General features: G+C 36.8%; 2 protein-coding genes across 3 annotated transcripts in view; one reads left to right on the top strand and one right to left on the bottom strand.

The window, feature by feature from the left end:
- Positions 1-8,403, top strand: part of LOC118264640 (putative inorganic phosphate cotransporter) — a 55,003-nt gene extending 46,600 nt beyond the window's left edge. For both annotated transcript variants that reach the window (XM_035577218.2, XM_035577219.2), the window contains exons 2-8: positions 508-701; positions 1,836-2,075; positions 2,300-2,509; positions 2,935-3,099; positions 5,594-5,810; positions 6,096-6,334; positions 6,742-8,403. In XM_035577218.2, coding sequence (XP_035433111.1) covers positions 508-701; positions 1,836-2,075; positions 2,300-2,509; positions 2,935-3,099; positions 5,594-5,810; positions 6,096-6,334; positions 6,742-6,930 — 1,454 coding nt within the window. In that variant the 3' untranslated portion in view covers positions 6,931-8,403. The remainder of the gene's footprint in view (positions 1-507; positions 702-1,835; positions 2,076-2,299; positions 2,510-2,934; positions 3,100-5,593; positions 5,811-6,095; positions 6,335-6,741) is intronic.
- LOC118264638 (RAD50-interacting protein 1) lies at positions 8,389-19,531 on the bottom strand. The gene is made up of 14 exons (XM_035577216.2): positions 19,255-19,531; positions 18,872-19,113; positions 18,219-18,374; positions 17,805-17,977; positions 17,275-17,489; positions 16,578-16,824; positions 16,051-16,228; positions 15,519-15,714; positions 14,960-15,098; positions 13,713-13,828; positions 12,988-13,172; positions 12,370-12,544; positions 11,774-11,901; positions 8,389-11,316 (listed from the first exon to the last, which is right to left on the bottom strand). The coding sequence occupies exons 1-14, from the start codon at positions 19,384-19,386 to the stop codon at positions 11,106-11,108; spliced, it is 2,493 nt and encodes an 830-aa protein (XP_035433109.2). The 5' UTR covers positions 19,387-19,531; the 3' UTR covers positions 8,389-11,105.
- Between the last annotated feature and the right edge of the window lie 200 nt (positions 19,532-19,731).

The following is a 19,731-nucleotide window of genomic DNA, read 5'->3' on the forward strand; positions in this document are numbered from 1 at the left end:
CGATGCAGTCAATTGTTCAACGATACGCCGTCTTGATTTCATAAGACGTACTTACAAACATAACTTCGTTAGGCACCTACTTAAGAACACTTTAACTGCATATCCTAACTAACTGACAAACCATATACTTTCTCTGACTCTTTAAGAAGCCCTTTAAGAAGGCCTTTGTACAGTAGTGGAAGTCTTCCGCCTCATAATGATGATGTGATCACACATCACATCAACAGCGTATTAGTAGCCACTGCTGACCAAAGCCTCTTCTCCAATACTCAGTTTGAGCATTAATCACCACGCTTGCTCAATGCGGGTTGGCGATTTCAAAACTGTGGTATCTAAATAATCTAGAATAAGAAAATACATGTAACTCGGGAAAAGTCACATTGGTACTTGCCGTTGGTACCAAGGTTTCGAACTCGCACTCAATGCAAGCGAAGCTGGAGTCTTAAATCTTCACTACTTCCACTGAATTTTCAAGCAACTAATTTTGTGTTTTCTCTTTATTTTCAGTATTTATAATACCTCAAAGATGGGTGATGGCGATCATGGGATTCTTAGCGGTCGCCAACGCATACACGATGCGCGTTTGCTTAAACATAGCTATCACGCAGATGGTCCATCGGCGCTCCCATTCTGCAGCCAACGACGGCTCTTGTCCCGCTGGTGACGTCGGAGAGGTGAACGTGGAAGGAACTGACCCTACTGTAAGTATTTTTGCTCCTTTAGTTAGTAATGTTATTATGTAAGTTCCATTAGATAGTTTTAACCCTGATTTTGCTTATTATCCTCAGTTACCGATCTGTCGTTAGATTTGGCACAGAGATAAGTGGTTGACAAAATGCAATATCCGCGTGTGAGATATTCGTTATACTTAATGCTTAGATACCAATTTAATAAATGTTTATCTGTGTATCAAGACTTAGGGTGCTTTTAAGTTGTTTTTCCACTTTGTGCCATCCATCAATTATATTCATTAGTACACATAGCTTAGCGCTGGTGGACACGGATTCACCTGAGCTACGTTTTTAATATAATTCTTATGGCTTCCCCCACTATCAATACATCGCATACTTGATCTACGAATCTTCCTCACCCAGCTAACTGCGAGCGGCGTATCTTCATAGCTCATCTTACTAGCGCAACTACATAGCTTCGTATGTGGGAACAGTCACATAGTTTCAAAGCTTAACTATTACATCTTCGTAGCATAGCTACATAACACATCTCTGGAAAAGCACCCTTACCAATGCAGGAGGATCATTAGCGAAATTCGGTACTAATCAGTGTCAGCGCAGTGGGTTTTTGAAACACATTGACAACATCTAACGGCATCATTGGAACAAAGGCAATATTTTCGCGGCCATAATTATACAAACAAACAGAACATGTTCCTCATGATGTAACACAACGTTGTTATATAAACAATGGAGGTGACTGACCTGATTAATCACTGCCTGAACTTGATTATCTCATATTAATCACCAGCTCGTCAAATCAAATGTTCTTAACTAATTCTAATTGAATGGGTTATTTGATTGCTGTGCTAGATGATTGGTTATGTAATATTTGGCATTATACATGACCTCTATGGATGTTGTATCTAGTCTAGAAGCTGTTTAATGAAAACTGGTGTTAAACTTTGGCTCTCACAACGATTTTCTCCTGTTTTGTGAGTGTGTGTATAAACACAAACACAGAATCTACATATTATAATGGATCACAGAAGCGGTTTTCCCGTGCAAAAATTAAACCTCTCAGTCAGTTTCTTTCCGTACTAGTTCAAGCATTGTCATACAGCGCCAAATATGCAGTTACACTAATTTCTTAACTTCTTTCAGGAATTGACGGGATTCGACTGGGACGAAGCGACGCAAGGTATGATCCTAAGTGCCTTCTACTACGGGTACATAGTAACCCACTTACCTGGAGGAATGCTGGCTGAACGGTTCGGAGGCAAATACTCTCTTGGTTTCGGAGTACTGAGTACTGCAGTCTTCACTCTGCTGACGCCGTGGACTGTAAACCTTGGTGGAGCGACTGGTCTCATCATATTGAGGGTGCTTGAAGGTCTTGGAGAGGTAAGGCTGAGATTGGTTGCATTTTAATGTATATATTGTCGTGTTTGTGTACCAATATAGTGGTTTTACAATCCAAGCTATAATTTAAATGACCTTAAAATCTGAACTTAAAATTTGTATAACACGTAATATGAACTGCACTAAGAAGGGGTTTAATTGCAAGTAAATCTTCCTATCTTTCTCTTCTTGAAAAACATACCTATATACAACAATATTGTTCACAGGGCTTCACATTCCCCGCACTAAATGCAATGCTTGCCCGATGGGCACCAATATCTGAGAGAGGGCGAATGGGATCCCTAGTCTTCGGAGGTGCACAGATTGGCAACATCGCCGGCACCTACCTGTCAGGACTGGTGATCAAGGAAACTGGTGAATGGCAGTCTGTCTTCTACCTCTTTGGTGCCATCGGTATACTGTGGTTCATTCTTTGGGTAAGTTAATTTTCTTAATTCTTCTGTTTACCATTTGATCATTTGATTTTGTAGACCAAAATGGAGGTAATCTGAGGTGATCTGAAAGACTTAATAGATACAATCTCATAGAGACAATACTACCTACTTCACAGTTGAATTGTAAAGTATAATAATCAGGATACAAATACAGTATCTTGGTCTGATACTGATAACGTGTTTTACCAGTAACTTTTTTTTAATAAAAAATCCGTAAAGAACAGTTGCCATTCTGACTTTAAAGTATTTATTAAGCGGTTCCTTGTTGATTAATTAAGAGATAAGAATAAAATAAAATTATTTTACATTATAGCATAGTGCTGGTTAACTGGAGTACCTACATAAGTCATGTTTCTCAGTTAAATTCTGTATTTGTTTGTTCTTAAATGCAATCTTCTTTGCTTCAGGCTATCCTCTGCTACAATGACCCTGAGTCTCATCCATTCATCTCGGACAAGGAGAAGAAATATCTAGAAGAGGCCCTTGGCAGTCACCGCAGCAGCCTCCCATCAGCCATCCCCTGGAAAGCCATCTTCATGTCGGTTCCACTATGGGCCCTGGTTTGCGCTCAGGTAATTTTTCTTTTTTATCGAATTGGGTGACAAATGAGCACACGGATCACCTGATGGTAAGCAATCAGATCCGCACATGGACTCTCGCAACACCCAAGATGTTACAAGTGCGTTGCTGACCTTTAGAAGGACGGGTCTTCCGGCCTTGGGCCCCTGGTCACTTTACTCACACGGAGAAGTACAACGCCTGCGTTGTTTCACGCCAGTCTTCTGTAAGGCCGTGGTATCACTCCGGTCAAGCATGCTCATTCGTCCCGCTACTAAAGTCCTTCCGTATTATTGAAATTAGTATAATAACAAATCTATTGTATAGCTACTTTCACTCATAACGATTATTTCAATGGATGTTATCGATTCATATTTACAATCGAGAGATGAGAACCAATATGTTTCCAAGGTACTTGTGTAACGGAAACTGTCTTGTCTTATATTAGGTGTAGATATCTAAGTGATTTATTACACACAAGATTTTGTTGCAAAAATTACCTTGAACGAATTTGCTTATCCGTTTAGTCAATCCGGTCTTATTCAATAGCTGTTAGAAGTTGTACTAATCTCTATGACCTTGGTCTGTTTCCTAAATCTCGTTGGTACGTAATTCAGGAACTAAGTCTCTGTTAGATCGGTTGGTACATTAGTATTAGACCCGCGCGTCTATGTTCATCATTATTCCGTTGTAGTATCTCTTTACTAAGTTTGGAGGTTGCCAGTGAAATATTAGGCATAAAATGAATTCCAGAGCAGTTAACGAACGGAACAAAATACAACGGAACGAAATAAAGAATGGCCGTAAAGAATACGTAATTGAATTTATTTATGTTCGAGTTTTAGTTACTGTTTTATTGTCGAGCAACGAGTTATTATTTATTTAAGGAAGGTAATTAATAGATTACGGAATCCGGTTTTAAAGGCCTTTGTGCGTAACTTAAAACTAGTTAAATCTTCTTATGAAATAAAAAAAATTGGGTCAGTTTTTTCTAAGATTTAGCGACATCTCGATAGTGCTACCTTCCGATAAATTATACCAGTTGTCCTAATCATAGTATTAATCAGGTGCTAAAAATATGGTGACAAACCAATAATTTGTCACTATTTTTTACCACTTTGATCATGTCATAATGTTTTAAATAGTTTAGGATACATACAAGCACCACATAATTGATCATAACAATAATAGGGTTTTTAATTACCGGTGTAAACTTCAGTAGGTTCAGGATTTTGGGGAGAAAAGCTAAGGAATGTTTTTTTATGATATAATCCAATAAACTAGTACATGGATCATCTGATAATAAGCAATCGTCACCGCTAAATGGACACCCAAAACACGAGAGGCGTTTCAATTGTGTTGCCGGCCTTATGGGGTTTAGGAATTTAAGGGTTGTGGCATATGGCACTGATGTTTACCATCACCACCGGTAAAGAGGCACCGGGTCCTCTAAATATCTAAATAAACCAGCTTCAAACCAACCAAAAACCTTCGCCATAATAATAGATCAAACAGTATGAATTGGGGTTACAATTAGTAGTCATAACAAGTTAACATCAAGTCCCTAACTCACTCAATCACTCACGTGCTCCACATGTAAACACACACACGTGCAGTTTCGCCTAATTCAAAACAAACGACGTATAGTAAAGGAGGGTACGACTAGATCATCAAGTCATTAAGTTCATCAGCTTAGCATAACTGCTTATTGTGTGTTAAACATGAACGAGACGAAATTTGATCGTTAAAGGCTTATTGTTAGCTGCATAAGGAGACCGCATTCGGTTTTTTTAGTTAGGTGACTTACCTACGTAGTTCGTTACTCCTATCCCAAACCACCTGTGGCTGTGACTCAGAACTACGCCTTTGGCATTTGGTTATACTGTTATTGGTCATGGAAACAAGGATTTAGATTAAGACATAGGGATAGAGTAACTTTGGACTGGAATACCTAGGCTCATTGAGATTAAGATACAGGGCTGGAGTGATCTAGGCCTGGAATACCTAGGCTCAATTCAAAAAGCTGAAACAGACTTTGAAGAATATCCACCTACCAATAACAAACGAGGATACCTAGTATAAAATTAACCAGTATTGTCCCAGCTTGCATGTCAATCTATTACTAGATAGACATTACTGTATCAAAATCTTACTTAAAGTCTTGTCTGAATGGGTCCTCGTACATAAGGTACTAGATTTTGTTTGTTTTAGTATCGAGGATCAAGAACGTACCTACATATGTAAAGAAGAGCGTATTGTTTTCTGTCTTCACCTTACAGAAATAGAATGGTCAACTTGTTATTATAGGATACGCAAATATTACATAATGGGGTCATGGTACTTGAACCTAAACTACCAGAGGTTAGCATAACACTTAACACCTTATTTATAGATTTAGTTTAAAAATGAACCAAACCACCACAAACCACGTTCAAGGTGATCTTACTTCTATCAATTCACCAGCAAATGTTACTTATTGCAACACTAACGATAATTCGTTGTCAACAGATCGGTCACGACTACGGGTACTTCACGATGGTGACCGACCTTCCTAAGTACATGACAGGAGTCCTCAAGTTCGACATCCATAGGACAGGCACGCTTGCAGCCCTGCCTTACGCGGTCATGTGGCTGAGTTCTATCGCGTTCGGCTGGATTTGCGACAAGATTGTCAAGAGAAACTGGCTGACTGTCACCAACGCTAGGAAGACTTTCACCACCATCGGTATGTAACACTTATGTACATGCTAATTGTACACCATAACATTGTTTTCTTTATTTAATTAAGTAAAACTGTTTGCTTACTACTACTTTTATGATAATTGAGTAAGATTTCGCAATGTTAGTGCATAGTTTTATGATTGCGATCGTAAAAACATTGAAAGTTAAACAGTACCTACTTTCAAATTGGTAACTAAGTATTGTGCTAACTAGTATTTAATATTTGGTTTCACCTTTATGTGCAAATTCTACATCTTACCATGACTAAGCAAATTTTTTCTCTCTACAGCATCTGTCGGACCCGGTATCTGCATGATCCTCGCGTCATACTCCGGCTGCAATACTGAAGCTGTGGTCATTCTGTTCACCGCGTCCATGGGTCTGATGGGAGCATTCTACCCAGGCATGAAAGTGAACGCACTTGACCTAAGTGGCAAATACGCTGGCACTATAATGGCTATCGTGAATGGCATAGGAGCTATTACTGGCATCATCGCACCATACCTAGTCGGCTTACTGACTCCTGATGTAAGTACCGGAACGAATTGCGTATTGTATCGCAACACAAACTTCTTTGGCTAATCGAACGCAAGTCCTTGAGATTGGTTTTGGCAACAAAAAGGCTTCGACTGTTATGGAAATCGCTAAATTCGACACTTTTATTGCTTTCCATAATGTTAAGTCATCTGGCACACTTAACGTAATGTATTTTAGAATATTTAAACACGTGTTTTGCCCATTTGCGGATGAAAACGCTATTTTTGTACGATTAGTTTTAGGAATTGACATGTGCTGCATTACACAAAACAAGCTCTATTTGTTTTGTGTGTTTACATTTCACACAATGACTTTTCCATACACAGTTATTCTTATTCACAATGGTCATCAATGGTGCGTAAACAAGCACATACTTACTGTCATTTTTATATTTTCAGAGTACGCTGGTACAATGGAGGCTGGTGTTCTGGATAGCTCTAGCCGTGTTCATTCTCACGAACTTGGTGTTCGTTGCGTGGGCGTCAGGAGACGAGCAATGGTGGAACACCACCACGCAGGACCCTAGGAAGCAACGCGAGGCGGAGGCAGGAACCAACCACTCCGTCAATGCCGAGGTCAAGTTGTAAAGCACTCAACAAAAATATTTGGTTCAAATCGCGAAAAATGAGGAAAATATTCGACTAAAGCTAAAGGCTCTAGCCGTTTTCCTGTTAACGCTCCGGAAGAAAATGTAAATATAATAATTTAATTAGACGCAGTGCCCAAGGAAATACTTTATCGTACTTTTAGACAATAAAAAACGTACTTACATGACGTTGTGCGGTAGTGAAGACAATTTATATTATAATGATGACAAGATTACTAAACTAGATGAGTGTAAAAATGTATAGTACAAACTGTAAGCGTTTTATGAAATTGTTTAAATCATAATAATAGGCGGTTCACTGAATCTACAGCCAGTGTTTGTGATAGTAATAATAAATACTTCCATTGTAGCTAATTAGTATTGTGGCTGAAAATGAAATGTAGTAAAGTGAATGAGTTTAGTTCAACGTTAAAATTCAATATTTATTAACAAGTATTATGTAACGTTGTTGATGACTGTAATTCTATGTTTAGATACCTTGTAAGTAGTCATATACAAAGTATTAGTTACGTTTCGTATGTAGAGTGGATGCCACTTGTAAATATTTGTGGAGGAGATATTTATTTGACAATTAATGCACTGAATGATAAATTGTTTTTGTTCACTTTGTTTTTATGTGGAAATGGAAATTTTGCAAGAAAGGCTGTGAACAAATACTGGGTTTCGCAAATAAAGTACTATATGAGATGCAGAACTTTTTGTGCTGAAGTGCATTTTCTGTTTGTGTATTTGATCGAGTTGTGAAAGCTCTTATTGCAATGAAATGTGCTGAGATACAGAATGTTTTTACTGTTGTAAATTGTGAGTAAAAAGAACATGAATTCGTAACCATGACGAAGTATTTTAAATTCTAAAACATACCTAAAGTATATTTGGATAAAGATAAATTATATTAACTCGACTGTGGCAGTATAGTCGACAACTTTGCATTGGAGACTGGGTTGCCATCAAGAAAAAAAAATGATACTTAGTAAATTCTCATTTAATGTTAAAATAAGGTACACGAGAGTACCTTATCCGATGAACGAGGATATTATGATTTGTTGAACACGTGGTTCGTTATTCAACGTCAATCAATGTTTTTTTTTTTTCAGTAACGCTCACTATTATAAAAATGTGGCTTAGATTCTTGCAAAACATTGTTATAAAACAACATAGCTATTCTTCATCCACTAAAATACTACCATGTTCTTTGAACTTACAATACAATATAAAGATACTTTTGTTTATCTTTATTTCGGTATACTCTATGCATTTGATTTCAGGGTGCATTTTGTGCCATTTAAGAGATCTGTGTGCCGGCTTTATATTAGTTTTAATTTAGTATTTAAGTCCTACTGAGACTAAGAATGGAGATTCCATTACTTGTTTTAACTGAGATAGTAACTTGTAAGTTATTTTGTACAATATTCTTGTATTTTGTTAAAATAAAAAATCATTTACAAAACATGAATATATTAATTTATTTTTATACCAATATTGTTTAGAAGAGTGTGCGTTACCGCTTTAAATAAAAAATAAGCTCCTACCAATCATAAAAATAGATATTTTTTAGACTCAGTCCAAGTGTTTTCAACACGTCTACTTACGAATATACATACATACATACAATATCATTTTTGAGTACCTATGTTGTTACACTGACTGATTTGACATACACCAATACCATATAACAGATTTTTGAAGCGAATGCAACTATACAAAATTAATCACATATTCACCAATTATTTATCCAACATAACATACAAAAAGTTCATTACACTTACAAGCAGTGGTTTTAGAACTATTTAAATATCATTAGCTGCTTCTTACACAAAGATGAAAGCACAATAAATACTAAAGTCATTTGCAATAACAAAATAAACGAACAGGCATAAATAGACACATGAATTTGAAAACAATAAAAAAATAAAACACTTATTTAATCTGTGGCCTGTGATGTTTGACATTTAAACGTCAAATATTGTGAATTCAAAATGGCGGGAAAAATAACAAATATAAATAACGTACATTACTTAAAAAATAATTATTACACCTTCCCTAACGACACCTAAGTTTAATTCCTAGGATATTATTTGGAATGAATATGTAGGAAGTCCTTACATACACAAAAACTATGATATTATACATTATTCCAATACGACTTTAGTGTAACATTAGCATGATAATGAATGCTTACTTGCTTACTTTAGAAGATAGTGTTTATATGAAACTAGCAATAGCTTTTGATTCAAATCTAAGTCCTAGAATTATACTTTACAAATCATTTCTAGACATTTTTTTTCTAAGAGTTGGTATTTAATGAACATGATATTAAGCTGGGTATACACTAGCGACAATTTATACAAGTAGTGTTGCAATCACAGATAAAAAGTGACAGTACAATTTTTAATCGATTATAATTGTGAATCTTTAATCGATTATAATTGTGAATCTTTAAAACCGCTAGTGAAGACCCAGTTTTAGATAAATAGTTGATACTTTAGACATCGAATACACGTAAATTCACAAGTATGTACACATAAGATTTTATAAGGAGGAGGCTACTCTCTCTAAATGAACTTGCCGCGAGCTAATGCCGTCGAATCAACTAGTTACTCCAATTGTTATAATGTTAGGGTTATGAAAAGCACGAGTGTAGTAGAACTACTAAATGATTGTGCTGTTAAATAAGGATTAAGTCGATAAGTTTTAGTCTTTAGAAGACATCACAATAGGGTAGATGACTAATTTTAATTTTAATGTTCGTCTTATTTTCGAACTTAAGACACGTATTTTTTTATTTTCTTACAGAAAAAAAACTTTCGAGGATATAATGATTTGAAATATCGCATGACGTCACTTCTAGGTACATTTTATACGTAGATATGACGTATTTGCCCCCACTCCTACACTGTGATTTATTTTATTAAGTATTGTTATTTTATATGAAAAATGTGTGTGAAATAAAATGTGTTTGAAATCTCATTAAACCGAAAAAGCTGTTAAGCAGTTTAGTCACGTTTACTAAATCATTTTGGATTCATCCATATTTCTCGATCTTTACTCTGGAACACCGAAATCAGTTTGAGAAATTTAATATCTTTTACAATATCAATATAAGAATATTGAACATATCGACTTAATCCCTATTTTGTAAAATAATACCTAAATAAGTACGTAGGTACGTGCATAGATTCTACATTACAGTATTAGTAAGAGTTAGGAACATATGACGCGGAAACATTAGGAGTATATACGATACTAAATACCCGTGACCTTCAATAAGTCACCGCGTCAGGATTTCCGAATGCTACGGCCACATTATTGATCGCAAATTACGGCAAAAGAATATCAGTCACCACTCCTACCGGTCTAAGGGTTGGTGTAATAGTCGACATACATACAATAGTTATATTTAACTAAGACCGGACAACAGGCCATAATCATAAAAAACAACCCATTTATTTATTTTTTGGTGATTATGGCCAAGTTTGGAAAGTATGGATATGTTTGGAAAGTATGGTCAAGCCTGGAGATTATGGCAAGCTTGGAAATTATGGCCAAGCTTGGAGATTATGGCCATGCTACAAGTTTATGGCTAAGCTTGGCGAACATGGCCAAGCTTGGCGAACATGGCCAAACTTGGCGGGCATGAGGCCAAGCTTGGCGGGCATGAGGCCAAGCTTGGTGCATGTGGCCAAGCTTCAAGCATATGGTCAAGCTTGGCGGCTATAGCCAGGCTTGGCGACTAATGCCAAGCTTGGAGGACATGGCCAAGCTGAAGATATATAGCATGTAAACCCGAATATTTATCATAGAAACTCTCGATAGTGTGGCCATAGCATTACAAAGTAATATTTTATCTAATACGTATAGAATGTTAGGGAGGTCACAGGATTTGACATAGCAACGTTATATGGAAGAAAACGAAGGGATAAATAGGATGTCTGCTAAGAAAGCATAATAATCAATGGATTGAAAATAGTGGTTCGATGGTTGTAAACACGGCTACAGATCGAGGTACACAAAACCAGTTTACCATGGTCTCTCTTTGCGTATTATTCCGCACATTCTACGGACAGTTTATACTGGTTGTGTTAAGCTTCATGTGTAGCCGTGCTCACATGCCACACGTTACTGGCAAGTTGCTTAGATGCCTCCTCCTTCGTATCTTCAGAACAACTCCATGACTGATGAAGGGCTTGAAGCGTCACTGAGGTCAGTTCTTTGATTAAGGATCTGTAGTACTTGAGTTGGTGTTATGAAACGTATTTTGTGATTGTCTAAATGTTCGTCTGCGGCTGCTGGCTGCTTTGTAAGGCAAGCTCGGAGGCGGCGTGCGTCATCGTAGTCTAGGTTCAGGATTTTGCAGGCTTCTAGTAGTCTGTTTGGATAAAAAAAACATATTTAGACCTCCATCCATCATCAAGAAATCCAGACTCAGGTACTGGTTACTAACTAAATTAATTAAAAATCACGATTTACTCCCGTAAATGAATGGAGAAAAGCTCTACTAGTTTCGAGTCACAAAGGGACTCTTCATCATGAGCAGTGTGCGCAGACGAGCCGTCGAAGTTTTTAGTTAATTTAGTATGTCTCACGATAGTTATTATAAAAATATGGTTAGTAACTGCTCAAAAAAAATGAGGTACCACAAGTTTGGTCTGTTTACCTAAGTTATAATGACATATTGTAGATTAAAGGCCAATTTCAATCGAGTACAAATAAAAAGAGTGCATATTATGCCAAAATATCTTATAAGAACATTTTCAGGTTTAAAATGAAGCACTTAGATTATCTTTGAAACTCAAACCTTGCAAATAAACGTCTGTTCTACTCACCGAGGCAACTGGTAGACTTCCGTAGCCACTTTATTGGGTGGAGCGAACGCGGGGACCAAGTTCTTTGTGACGTCATACGTGAACTGCATCGTACCGCCCGTGTTGAACCAACTCTCCAGGACTATCTCCTACAAAGAGATAAAACAATAAAATTAACATGATACATGTTAATTTAAATTAATGATAATAAAAACATGTATTTTTTATTATTTTTATGCTATTAAGTGTTAGTTATAAAATAACTAGGTCAATACCTTTTCGGAAAGTAATTGGCGATGTTACGTAACCCCTATTGAATTGAGCTTATTATTCTAATCCAAGTCCCGATATCATAAACTTTTAAAAACCAATTTAAATCTATTGCTTTGTACGCAACATAATATCTTCTTTATACATATACCTAAATCAATTGCTGTACATTAATCTCGCTAAAACTCGAGAACGGCTGGATCGGTTTGGGCAATTTTGGTCTTAAATTATTTCTGGAAGTCCAGGGAAAGTTTAAAAGGTGAGAAACAAAATTGTTTGAAGCAGTATGAAGTTTGCCGGGTCAGATAATCCCTAACTAAATGAAAAATATTTGGCCTGCTACTTACCTCGAAGATATAATTGTCGACAATATCGGCGAGATGCGCCCGCAGCCTGGCGGTGAGCGGCGGCGCCAGCGAGTGCGCGGCCCGCGCCAGGCGCGCGCACAGCGCCGCCAGCGGCCGGCACAGGGAACTAGACACGCATAGTGCCAACTGCTCCACTACCACCAGGCTGTGCCATCTGGGGGGAGGGGGGTTTGTTGTACGTCATTCAAGTCTTACATTTGATTTTAAGACTTTTTATTTTAATTGATTGCAAACATTTAGTAACATGTGTGTAAACAGTGTGGGAGAACCATGTTTCGGCACAAATGAGTCGGCTCGATCGGACTGATATCAGGACCTAGCAGAAAACGGCGTGAAACAACGCTCACGTTATATTTCGCCGTGTGAGTGAGATAACCGAAGGCCCAACTCCCCTCTCACTAATCCCCAATTTCTAACCCCGAAAAGGCCGGCAATGCACTTGTAACTCTTCTGCTGCGTCGTGAGTCTATAGTTGACACCGATTGCTTACCATTAGGTGATCTCTTTATTCGTTTACCGACCTAAAAAAGAACCAGTAATGTTTTGGAAAGGAAAAATAAAAAACAAAATAATAATAATTATTCCATAGTCACTCACTTCTGCCGCTTATAATCCTTCAAACCAGCTTTGAACTCGAGCAGTATATGTTCAGCTAGAGACGCGAGCCCACTGTCCCTGAGCCGCGCAAGTAACGCGGGAGCTTCAGCGAACACGCCTGCTTCTTCGGCCTCGTCTTCTCCTGTTAACGGCTCAGCCACTGCTGGGTTTGCTATCGGCATTGTCTGCGAAATAAAATTATCGTGTTCATGGTCTGAGTAGAATATATTTATTCGCTACTCCTATTCTTTGCGCGGAAGTTGTACGAGTCGACTAAGAGTGTTTTTCCACCAGAGATGTGCTATGTTCCGAAATTATGTGACCGTTTACTAAGCTATTTAGTTGGCGAGGAAGATGCGCGGCTCGAGTATGCGATGTATTAATAGAAGAGAAGCCATCCATAGCACGCATCTTTTTATATAAAAAACATAGCTTAGATGAGTCTGTTTCCACCGGTGTTAAGCTATGTGTGCCACTGAATATGATTGGTGGAAGCCATACCCATTCATAGCAACGTAACATAGCACATGTCTGGTAGAAAAGCACCAAGGAATAGGACTGCCTACACATTGAATAGAGACCGAGCAGCAGTGTTCTCTGAAAGACTTCGGGTCTTACACTTGAATCCAATTCCGATCGATCAACATTGATATTATGAAATTTTTGTCCAACCTTTTATCAATTTATTAAGAACAAATAAACAAAACCTTTCGTTTCACACTCACTATGTCATACTGGTTCAGTTCGACTACCAGTGAGTTCCGTCGAGACATCTCACTGAGCGCCAAGTTCTTCGCCTGTAACTCCACTTCCATTAGAGATAACGCACGCTCAGATATTTCTGAAACAATACAATATTATTTTAGAATTGTCATAGACTATACCTAATGCGCTCTAACAAGGTGCGGCTGACAGATGCCAGTATGACGTTGACGTCTTTCTTTAGGGATGGACATTAGAAAAATCTTTTTTTATCGCTATCGATACTCGCAGCATACATTTAATTCTCTTTAATTTTTTTATTAAATGTGTGTGTTATTTAGTTGTGCAGTCTAACTACGTGTATATACTTGTCAAAATAAATATTTTATGACCGAGCCCTGAGGTGTTTCAGAGTTACAGTTTTACAGAACCGTGAAGAAAAAAAGGATATATTAGTTTGTATATGTTAGATTAAGTACCACCACGCATTATCAATGGCGCCGGAAATGTCTAAAAAAATGCCTACTACATATTTCTGCTCAGATAATGTCACTGTGGTTTGGGCAGAGAGAGCCGCGTCTACAGTGGATTTACCCACATAATTAAAGGTTTTTAAGAATGATAATTGAACGACGCACGATTTTCGTATTTTATTCTAAAAAACATCGACTACCTATCCATCGTAGCCGTACATCCCATCACTAAACACGACTATGGCTTTACGTTATACGCATAACACTTTACTTTATTTTTCATTTCATTAGATTTTAATTGAATACTAGAACATTCCGGTTGGTTTTAATTTAATTAACTACGCTTCCGAATGATTTAACATAATACGAATGTGATATAGCTAAAATATTAAGGCATAATTTTTAAATCGCAGCAACTTTCAAGAGTGATACGAAACGTTACTGAATCTGTCAGCCGCACCTTGTTAGAGCGCATTAGGTATAATTACTAAATAAAAGATCTATGGACTTTATGGAGAACGGGACTTGGACTTATACATGTAAATATAATACATATATATAAATTTAAATACATCAGTTTACTCGCGCTAAATAATGAGAAATAACAGAGGGACTCTTCTTCTTTTTTTAAAAAAAATCCTTGTTTAGAGGAGCCTTTAAATTAGTAAAGGGGATTATCATTAGCTGATTTGATAATTAATTAGATTGTACAGAATAGAACAGATTTGAATGGCAAAACGTTCCTACCAAAATACCCCTATATAATCATCAAAATAAAGACCATTCCCAAGTCTAACCTTTGTTCTTCTTAACGGGTGTTTCATCAGACTCAGTGTAGTCGGTATCAGTGGTTTCCTCGCTAAACTCCTCGTCGTGGTGTTGTTGCTGAGTGAAGTTGTGGAACTGACGCCGGTAGAAATGGAGTTGGAGGTAATGCTGTAAATGATACATGAAATTTAGTATGTTATTAGAAACAGTAATAGTTAGGTAACCAATGGTAGAGTTTTAATAAATTAATGGACCAATACAAGATTTTAAATATGGATTTGTTTCTTTTATTTTCAGTTTTGGAATAACTTGTTTCTGTACTCTTGTTTTTATATACCAATTGAACTATTAAAATAACTGTGTCCACTCTGGTTTTCTATAACGACAAAAAAAAATATCTTATACTCACGATTTTTAAAAGGCCAACGCAAAAAATAACTGTATGGTTGTTAAATTTCTTGCTAAGAGCTATTTGCGTTGTTAAAAGTACGTTTACATTCCATTTCATATTGGAAAAATCTGGTATTTGAACTTATTAAGAGCTGTAGTGAGGATAAAATCACTCTTTCGAATGAAATACACACTTACCAAAGAATGCGCCCACTGCAGTAACACAGTCATAGTATGATGGGCTGCATTGATGACAGCTGTCACGGGGTGTGACGTCGCATCCGGTGATAGGAAGGAGTCCACGTGAAGGGAATCTAAGCCAGCGCTCAGTAGCTGAGTCAGACGGATACGCCATTCTTCTACTAATTCCAGTTGCAGCTCGAGGAAGTTTAGCCTTTATGGGAATAGATATAGAGGTTATATTAGCTTGTACCAAAAGCATTTTATTACTACAATAGTTTTAAAAATGAGTTGGATCAGTCTATCAATTAAAAATATTATGAATTTGTGTCAGTATGACATCTTTATTGCCTACAAGGTTTCGAATAAATCAGTTCACAATATTCACTACAATTCGATCACTACAGTTGAATTTTGTATCTCTGTTACATGTTAATTGAGTATCTACACTTCTCATTCACTGGTATTATTATTATTAAACTAGCGCGTAAAGCTGTTATAAGCGTTCAAAATTCGTTGCAGTTAATACATGGACTATAATCAACTTTACCTATGTCCCGGTTGTGGCAGCAACTTGTATCTGTCCTCGATAGTCCGCAGTAGCGTGACGAACCAGTCGGCGGCGCGCGGGATCCACAGCGCGGCGCCCGTGGCGGCCCCTGCGCCTGACCCGACACCCTCACTCCATTGCGGAGACTCTAGGATCTCGTCCATCTTTGCTAGGGCATCTGTTGAAAATTGAAAATATATAATATACCTTTAGGAGTTTTTTGTTAATCATGTTATAAAGAGCACAACTAATGGTTGTTCTTTTATTGACACAGTCTTATAGAATTCTTCTATATGGAAGTGTAAGTAAAATTTGAGGCGACGCGTTACACTAGTTGCCCAGTAACTGTGCCAACAGCACAGAGGTCTTTACAATAGATAAAGATTAATGCGTTAATCCCTCTATTAATACAAGTTTAGATGCGACCTTAGTTGTATTTATTAATCAACTAGCAAATAAACCCAGCGCATTGAATATGGATTAATAAACTTCTACAATTAGAACAAAATTAAAAATCTTAAACTTACACTTCTTCTCCACAGTCTGCCACCTCAAGAACGTTTCCACTTTAGTCAGCACCGAAAGCACAGTATTGATGTCTCTCCCAGTGATCTCTACTAGTTCTCTATGAAAGCCTAGAGTTTCGTCCACGGCGTGAGCGAATGCCGCATCCACGTCGACTATCTCGCCTTTAGAGCTTTGTGTGTGATACAATGCTAGTACTGTGTGAAGCCTCTCTGCTGCCAATGCTATCAGGCCCGTATTGAATTCGTCCTATGAAACAGTCACAGAATAAATATTAGAACTTAGTATTCTTTGGCGTTATCAATATAAATAATAACAATGACTGAGTAGTAGTACGAGTTTGTTTTACGTTGAACGAAAACAAAACGAGGGTGCGTTCGGCGCTCTGATTGGCCGGCACGAATGAACCAACCAATCAGAACGCCGAATGCGCTCTCGTTGTGTGCGTGAGCCTATCTCTGACGTTCTTATTATTATTTAGTTGTAATATTGTTGGCCAAACGGAATTGTCCATTAGAAATCTCAGGAAGGTCCACATTAGTTAATATAAACATTTCGATGCAAGTACATAAATAACTTTACCTAATTCCGACCTATGGTGATGACTCTACTAACTAAGCAGGCTGAGCTTCAAGCAACAGACCAATAGAATATTAATTTCGATAAAACAAATAGTTAATAGAAAAAAGTGACACATACCACTGCATAAACATGTTTAAGTTCAAGTTTATCAGCGATGGGCTGGACATGGTGCCTCACAAAACCTTGATGGTTTTTGATCCAAGTGAGGGTTTGTGTAAGGAACCACTCCGGCCGGTCAATGCGGGCCGTTTGTCGGGAGCCAGTGAAGTGGAACTGAAACCTCTTTTTTAAAGGCCTTAGCAACACTCTTACTGGCAAACATGGACCTTTTTCTGTGGACAAAAGAAAGAAATTAAATGAAACAATAATTTGATTAAGTTTAAAGATTGTTGCTAACTGATAACATGGTGTGGTAAAACAATGTGTGCTGAAAGCGCATTATAAAAAGTGATCTTACAAGTCCTTAAGAGTAGACTAGACATGAAGATTAGAATACATGATTACAAAAATGTGTGTCCATAATATAGGTTCCAAGTTTCTTACTAGTATGGTGTTATAATGTTTAAATATGTTGTCATATCCACAACATATTCATAAGGATAAACCCACTAAAACATTTAATCCACATCACTTAAAACATACATTACCTTGCCAAGCTTCAGTAGTAACATTATTGTTTACTAATTCCTCAGGCTCTTCAATAAGGAACAGGTACTTGGTAAGGCTGTTGAACTTCACCATCACTTCTTTGGGTGCTGGTGGATTCTCTGGTGGGGCTGAGAATGGCCATTTTAGGAGCTTCAGTACATCTTCATAGTTTCTGTAAAAGAACATCCATAGATCATGAATAAGCAACAATGTTTCTGAAATTTTTTGATGTGTCACTACCTCTAGCCTACACATGGTAATCTTAACATGGCATGATCATTAATAAACTAATACCTTTACCTTAAAATGAAATTTTATTGAAAAGCGATTGATTTTCAACTTTACTACAAGGAGATAAGGTTGAAGTTTGGTTGACAGGGTTAAATAACAACTGATTAAAAGATGGTACTCACTTAGTAAGCTTATCCTTGAGCACATTATGCCAGTAATGTGTGTATTCCTTCACATAGCTGGCTCTGTGGCCTTTCTGGTATTGTATGCACATGCTCTTGAGCTCGGAGTATAGAAGAACCAACTGCTCATCATCATTAGACTGTTTCATCTGCTTACTGTAACAAAAAGGATGATTTAAATTTTTTTTTATTTAGCTTGGTCTTTGCTTGAAGAGATTGCCAGTACTAATTTGAATAGTCAATTCATTTGTTTTGACTTAAAATAAAATTCAAAGTTCAGTAAAACATGGAGTTTCCCAACAGAATACAATAAGTTTTGTTGATATAAAAAATAATATTCATGCCATAGTATGCAAGAATGCAAATCTATGTTAGACACAATGTGTTTTCTTATATGTCTCATATACCTGCAGACTAGAGGTTTAAGTTATTTAATCATTTGATTATAATAAAAAAAAACTAAACTTGGCTAGCTGAGAATTTTCTTATTGGGAATGTTTATTCATACGAGAGCTGTTTAGGATCATATTAAGACTTTGACTGCCAACAAAAATCTCTTGCAAAAAGGCAAATCCTCTGCTATAGCCGGCCACTTGTTCGCAGATGGTGTTTAATGTGTTAACATTTCATAAGAAGGTAAAATGCATACAAACCTCAAGTCATCAATTTTTTCAAATGATTTCAAGTAGATTAAAACCTCTTCTAACTTGTTGATGGCAGCGAAACGTTTATCAAACTCAGTTCTCAATGGTTCAGTTTTATCCAAGAACGCTTCAACTTTCTTCTTCAACTCATCACTTCTACTTTTTAATTTGTCTATGTGACTGGAATTTAATTCAGCCTTTTCTAAAGCTGCTGCTAGTTTTTGTGGCACTTCATTGTTGGCTGCATTTAGCTGTAATTTAAGTACATATTTATGAAGAATAGTGATGTTTACAGACATGGCTAAAAATTATTTCTAGATCCATGTTTTAAAACTAGAACAAGGGGATACGCTAGTATTTCGTAGATCAAATACAGATTAATAAATACTTACATTCTTTAAAAGTAAATCGCGTTTTGTGGTTAATTCAGCCTGTATTTGTAATGTACTTTTTAAATCATTTATATCATTCCCTACCCTAAGGTTAAGGTTTTGTATTATGGCTGTTTTCTCTTCTTCGTTCATTTTTACCACTTCAAACTTTTCAGTTATGGGATTAAAACCATATGTTCCATTGATTATTTTGTGTTTTTAAATAAATTGTAAGAGAAATGGTCAAAATCCGTACACGAAACAAATCAATAATCTTTATTTGACATTGACAGTGACATACGTGACACGACCAACTAATATCGTCATCCATATTTGACAGCATCGGTCGGAAATGAAAATAGAAAGATTTATTATTTTAATTCAATGTCAAACATAACTTTGGTTTAACAATTATAACTTTTAACTAACTTTAAAAATATTGTTTGATGTTTAGTTTATAAACCTACTTTTTTCTTTTTCATTTATTTCTCAACGTCG

This window comes from Spodoptera frugiperda, chromosome 26, assembly GCF_023101765.2.
Source record: "Spodoptera frugiperda isolate SF20-4 chromosome 26, AGI-APGP_CSIRO_Sfru_2.0, whole genome shotgun sequence".
NCBI classification, from domain to species: domain Eukaryota; kingdom Metazoa; phylum Arthropoda; class Insecta; order Lepidoptera; family Noctuidae; genus Spodoptera; species Spodoptera frugiperda.

Excerpts from the sequence above, each read along its gene's own strand:
- LOC118264638 (XM_035577216.2), bottom strand. The coding sequence starts at position 19,386 with ATGAACGAAGAAGAGAAAACAGCCATAATACAAAACCTTAACCTTAGG. Across the intron at positions 11,902-12,369 it reads TCGACAATTATATCTTCGAG|GAGATAGTCCTGGAGAGTTG; the intron begins GTAAGTAGCAGG and ends ATCTCTTTGTAG. Across the intron at positions 11,317-11,773 it reads GAAGTCTACCAGTTGCCTCG|ACTACTAGAAGCCTGCAAAA; the intron begins GTGAGTAGAACA and ends TTATCCAAACAG.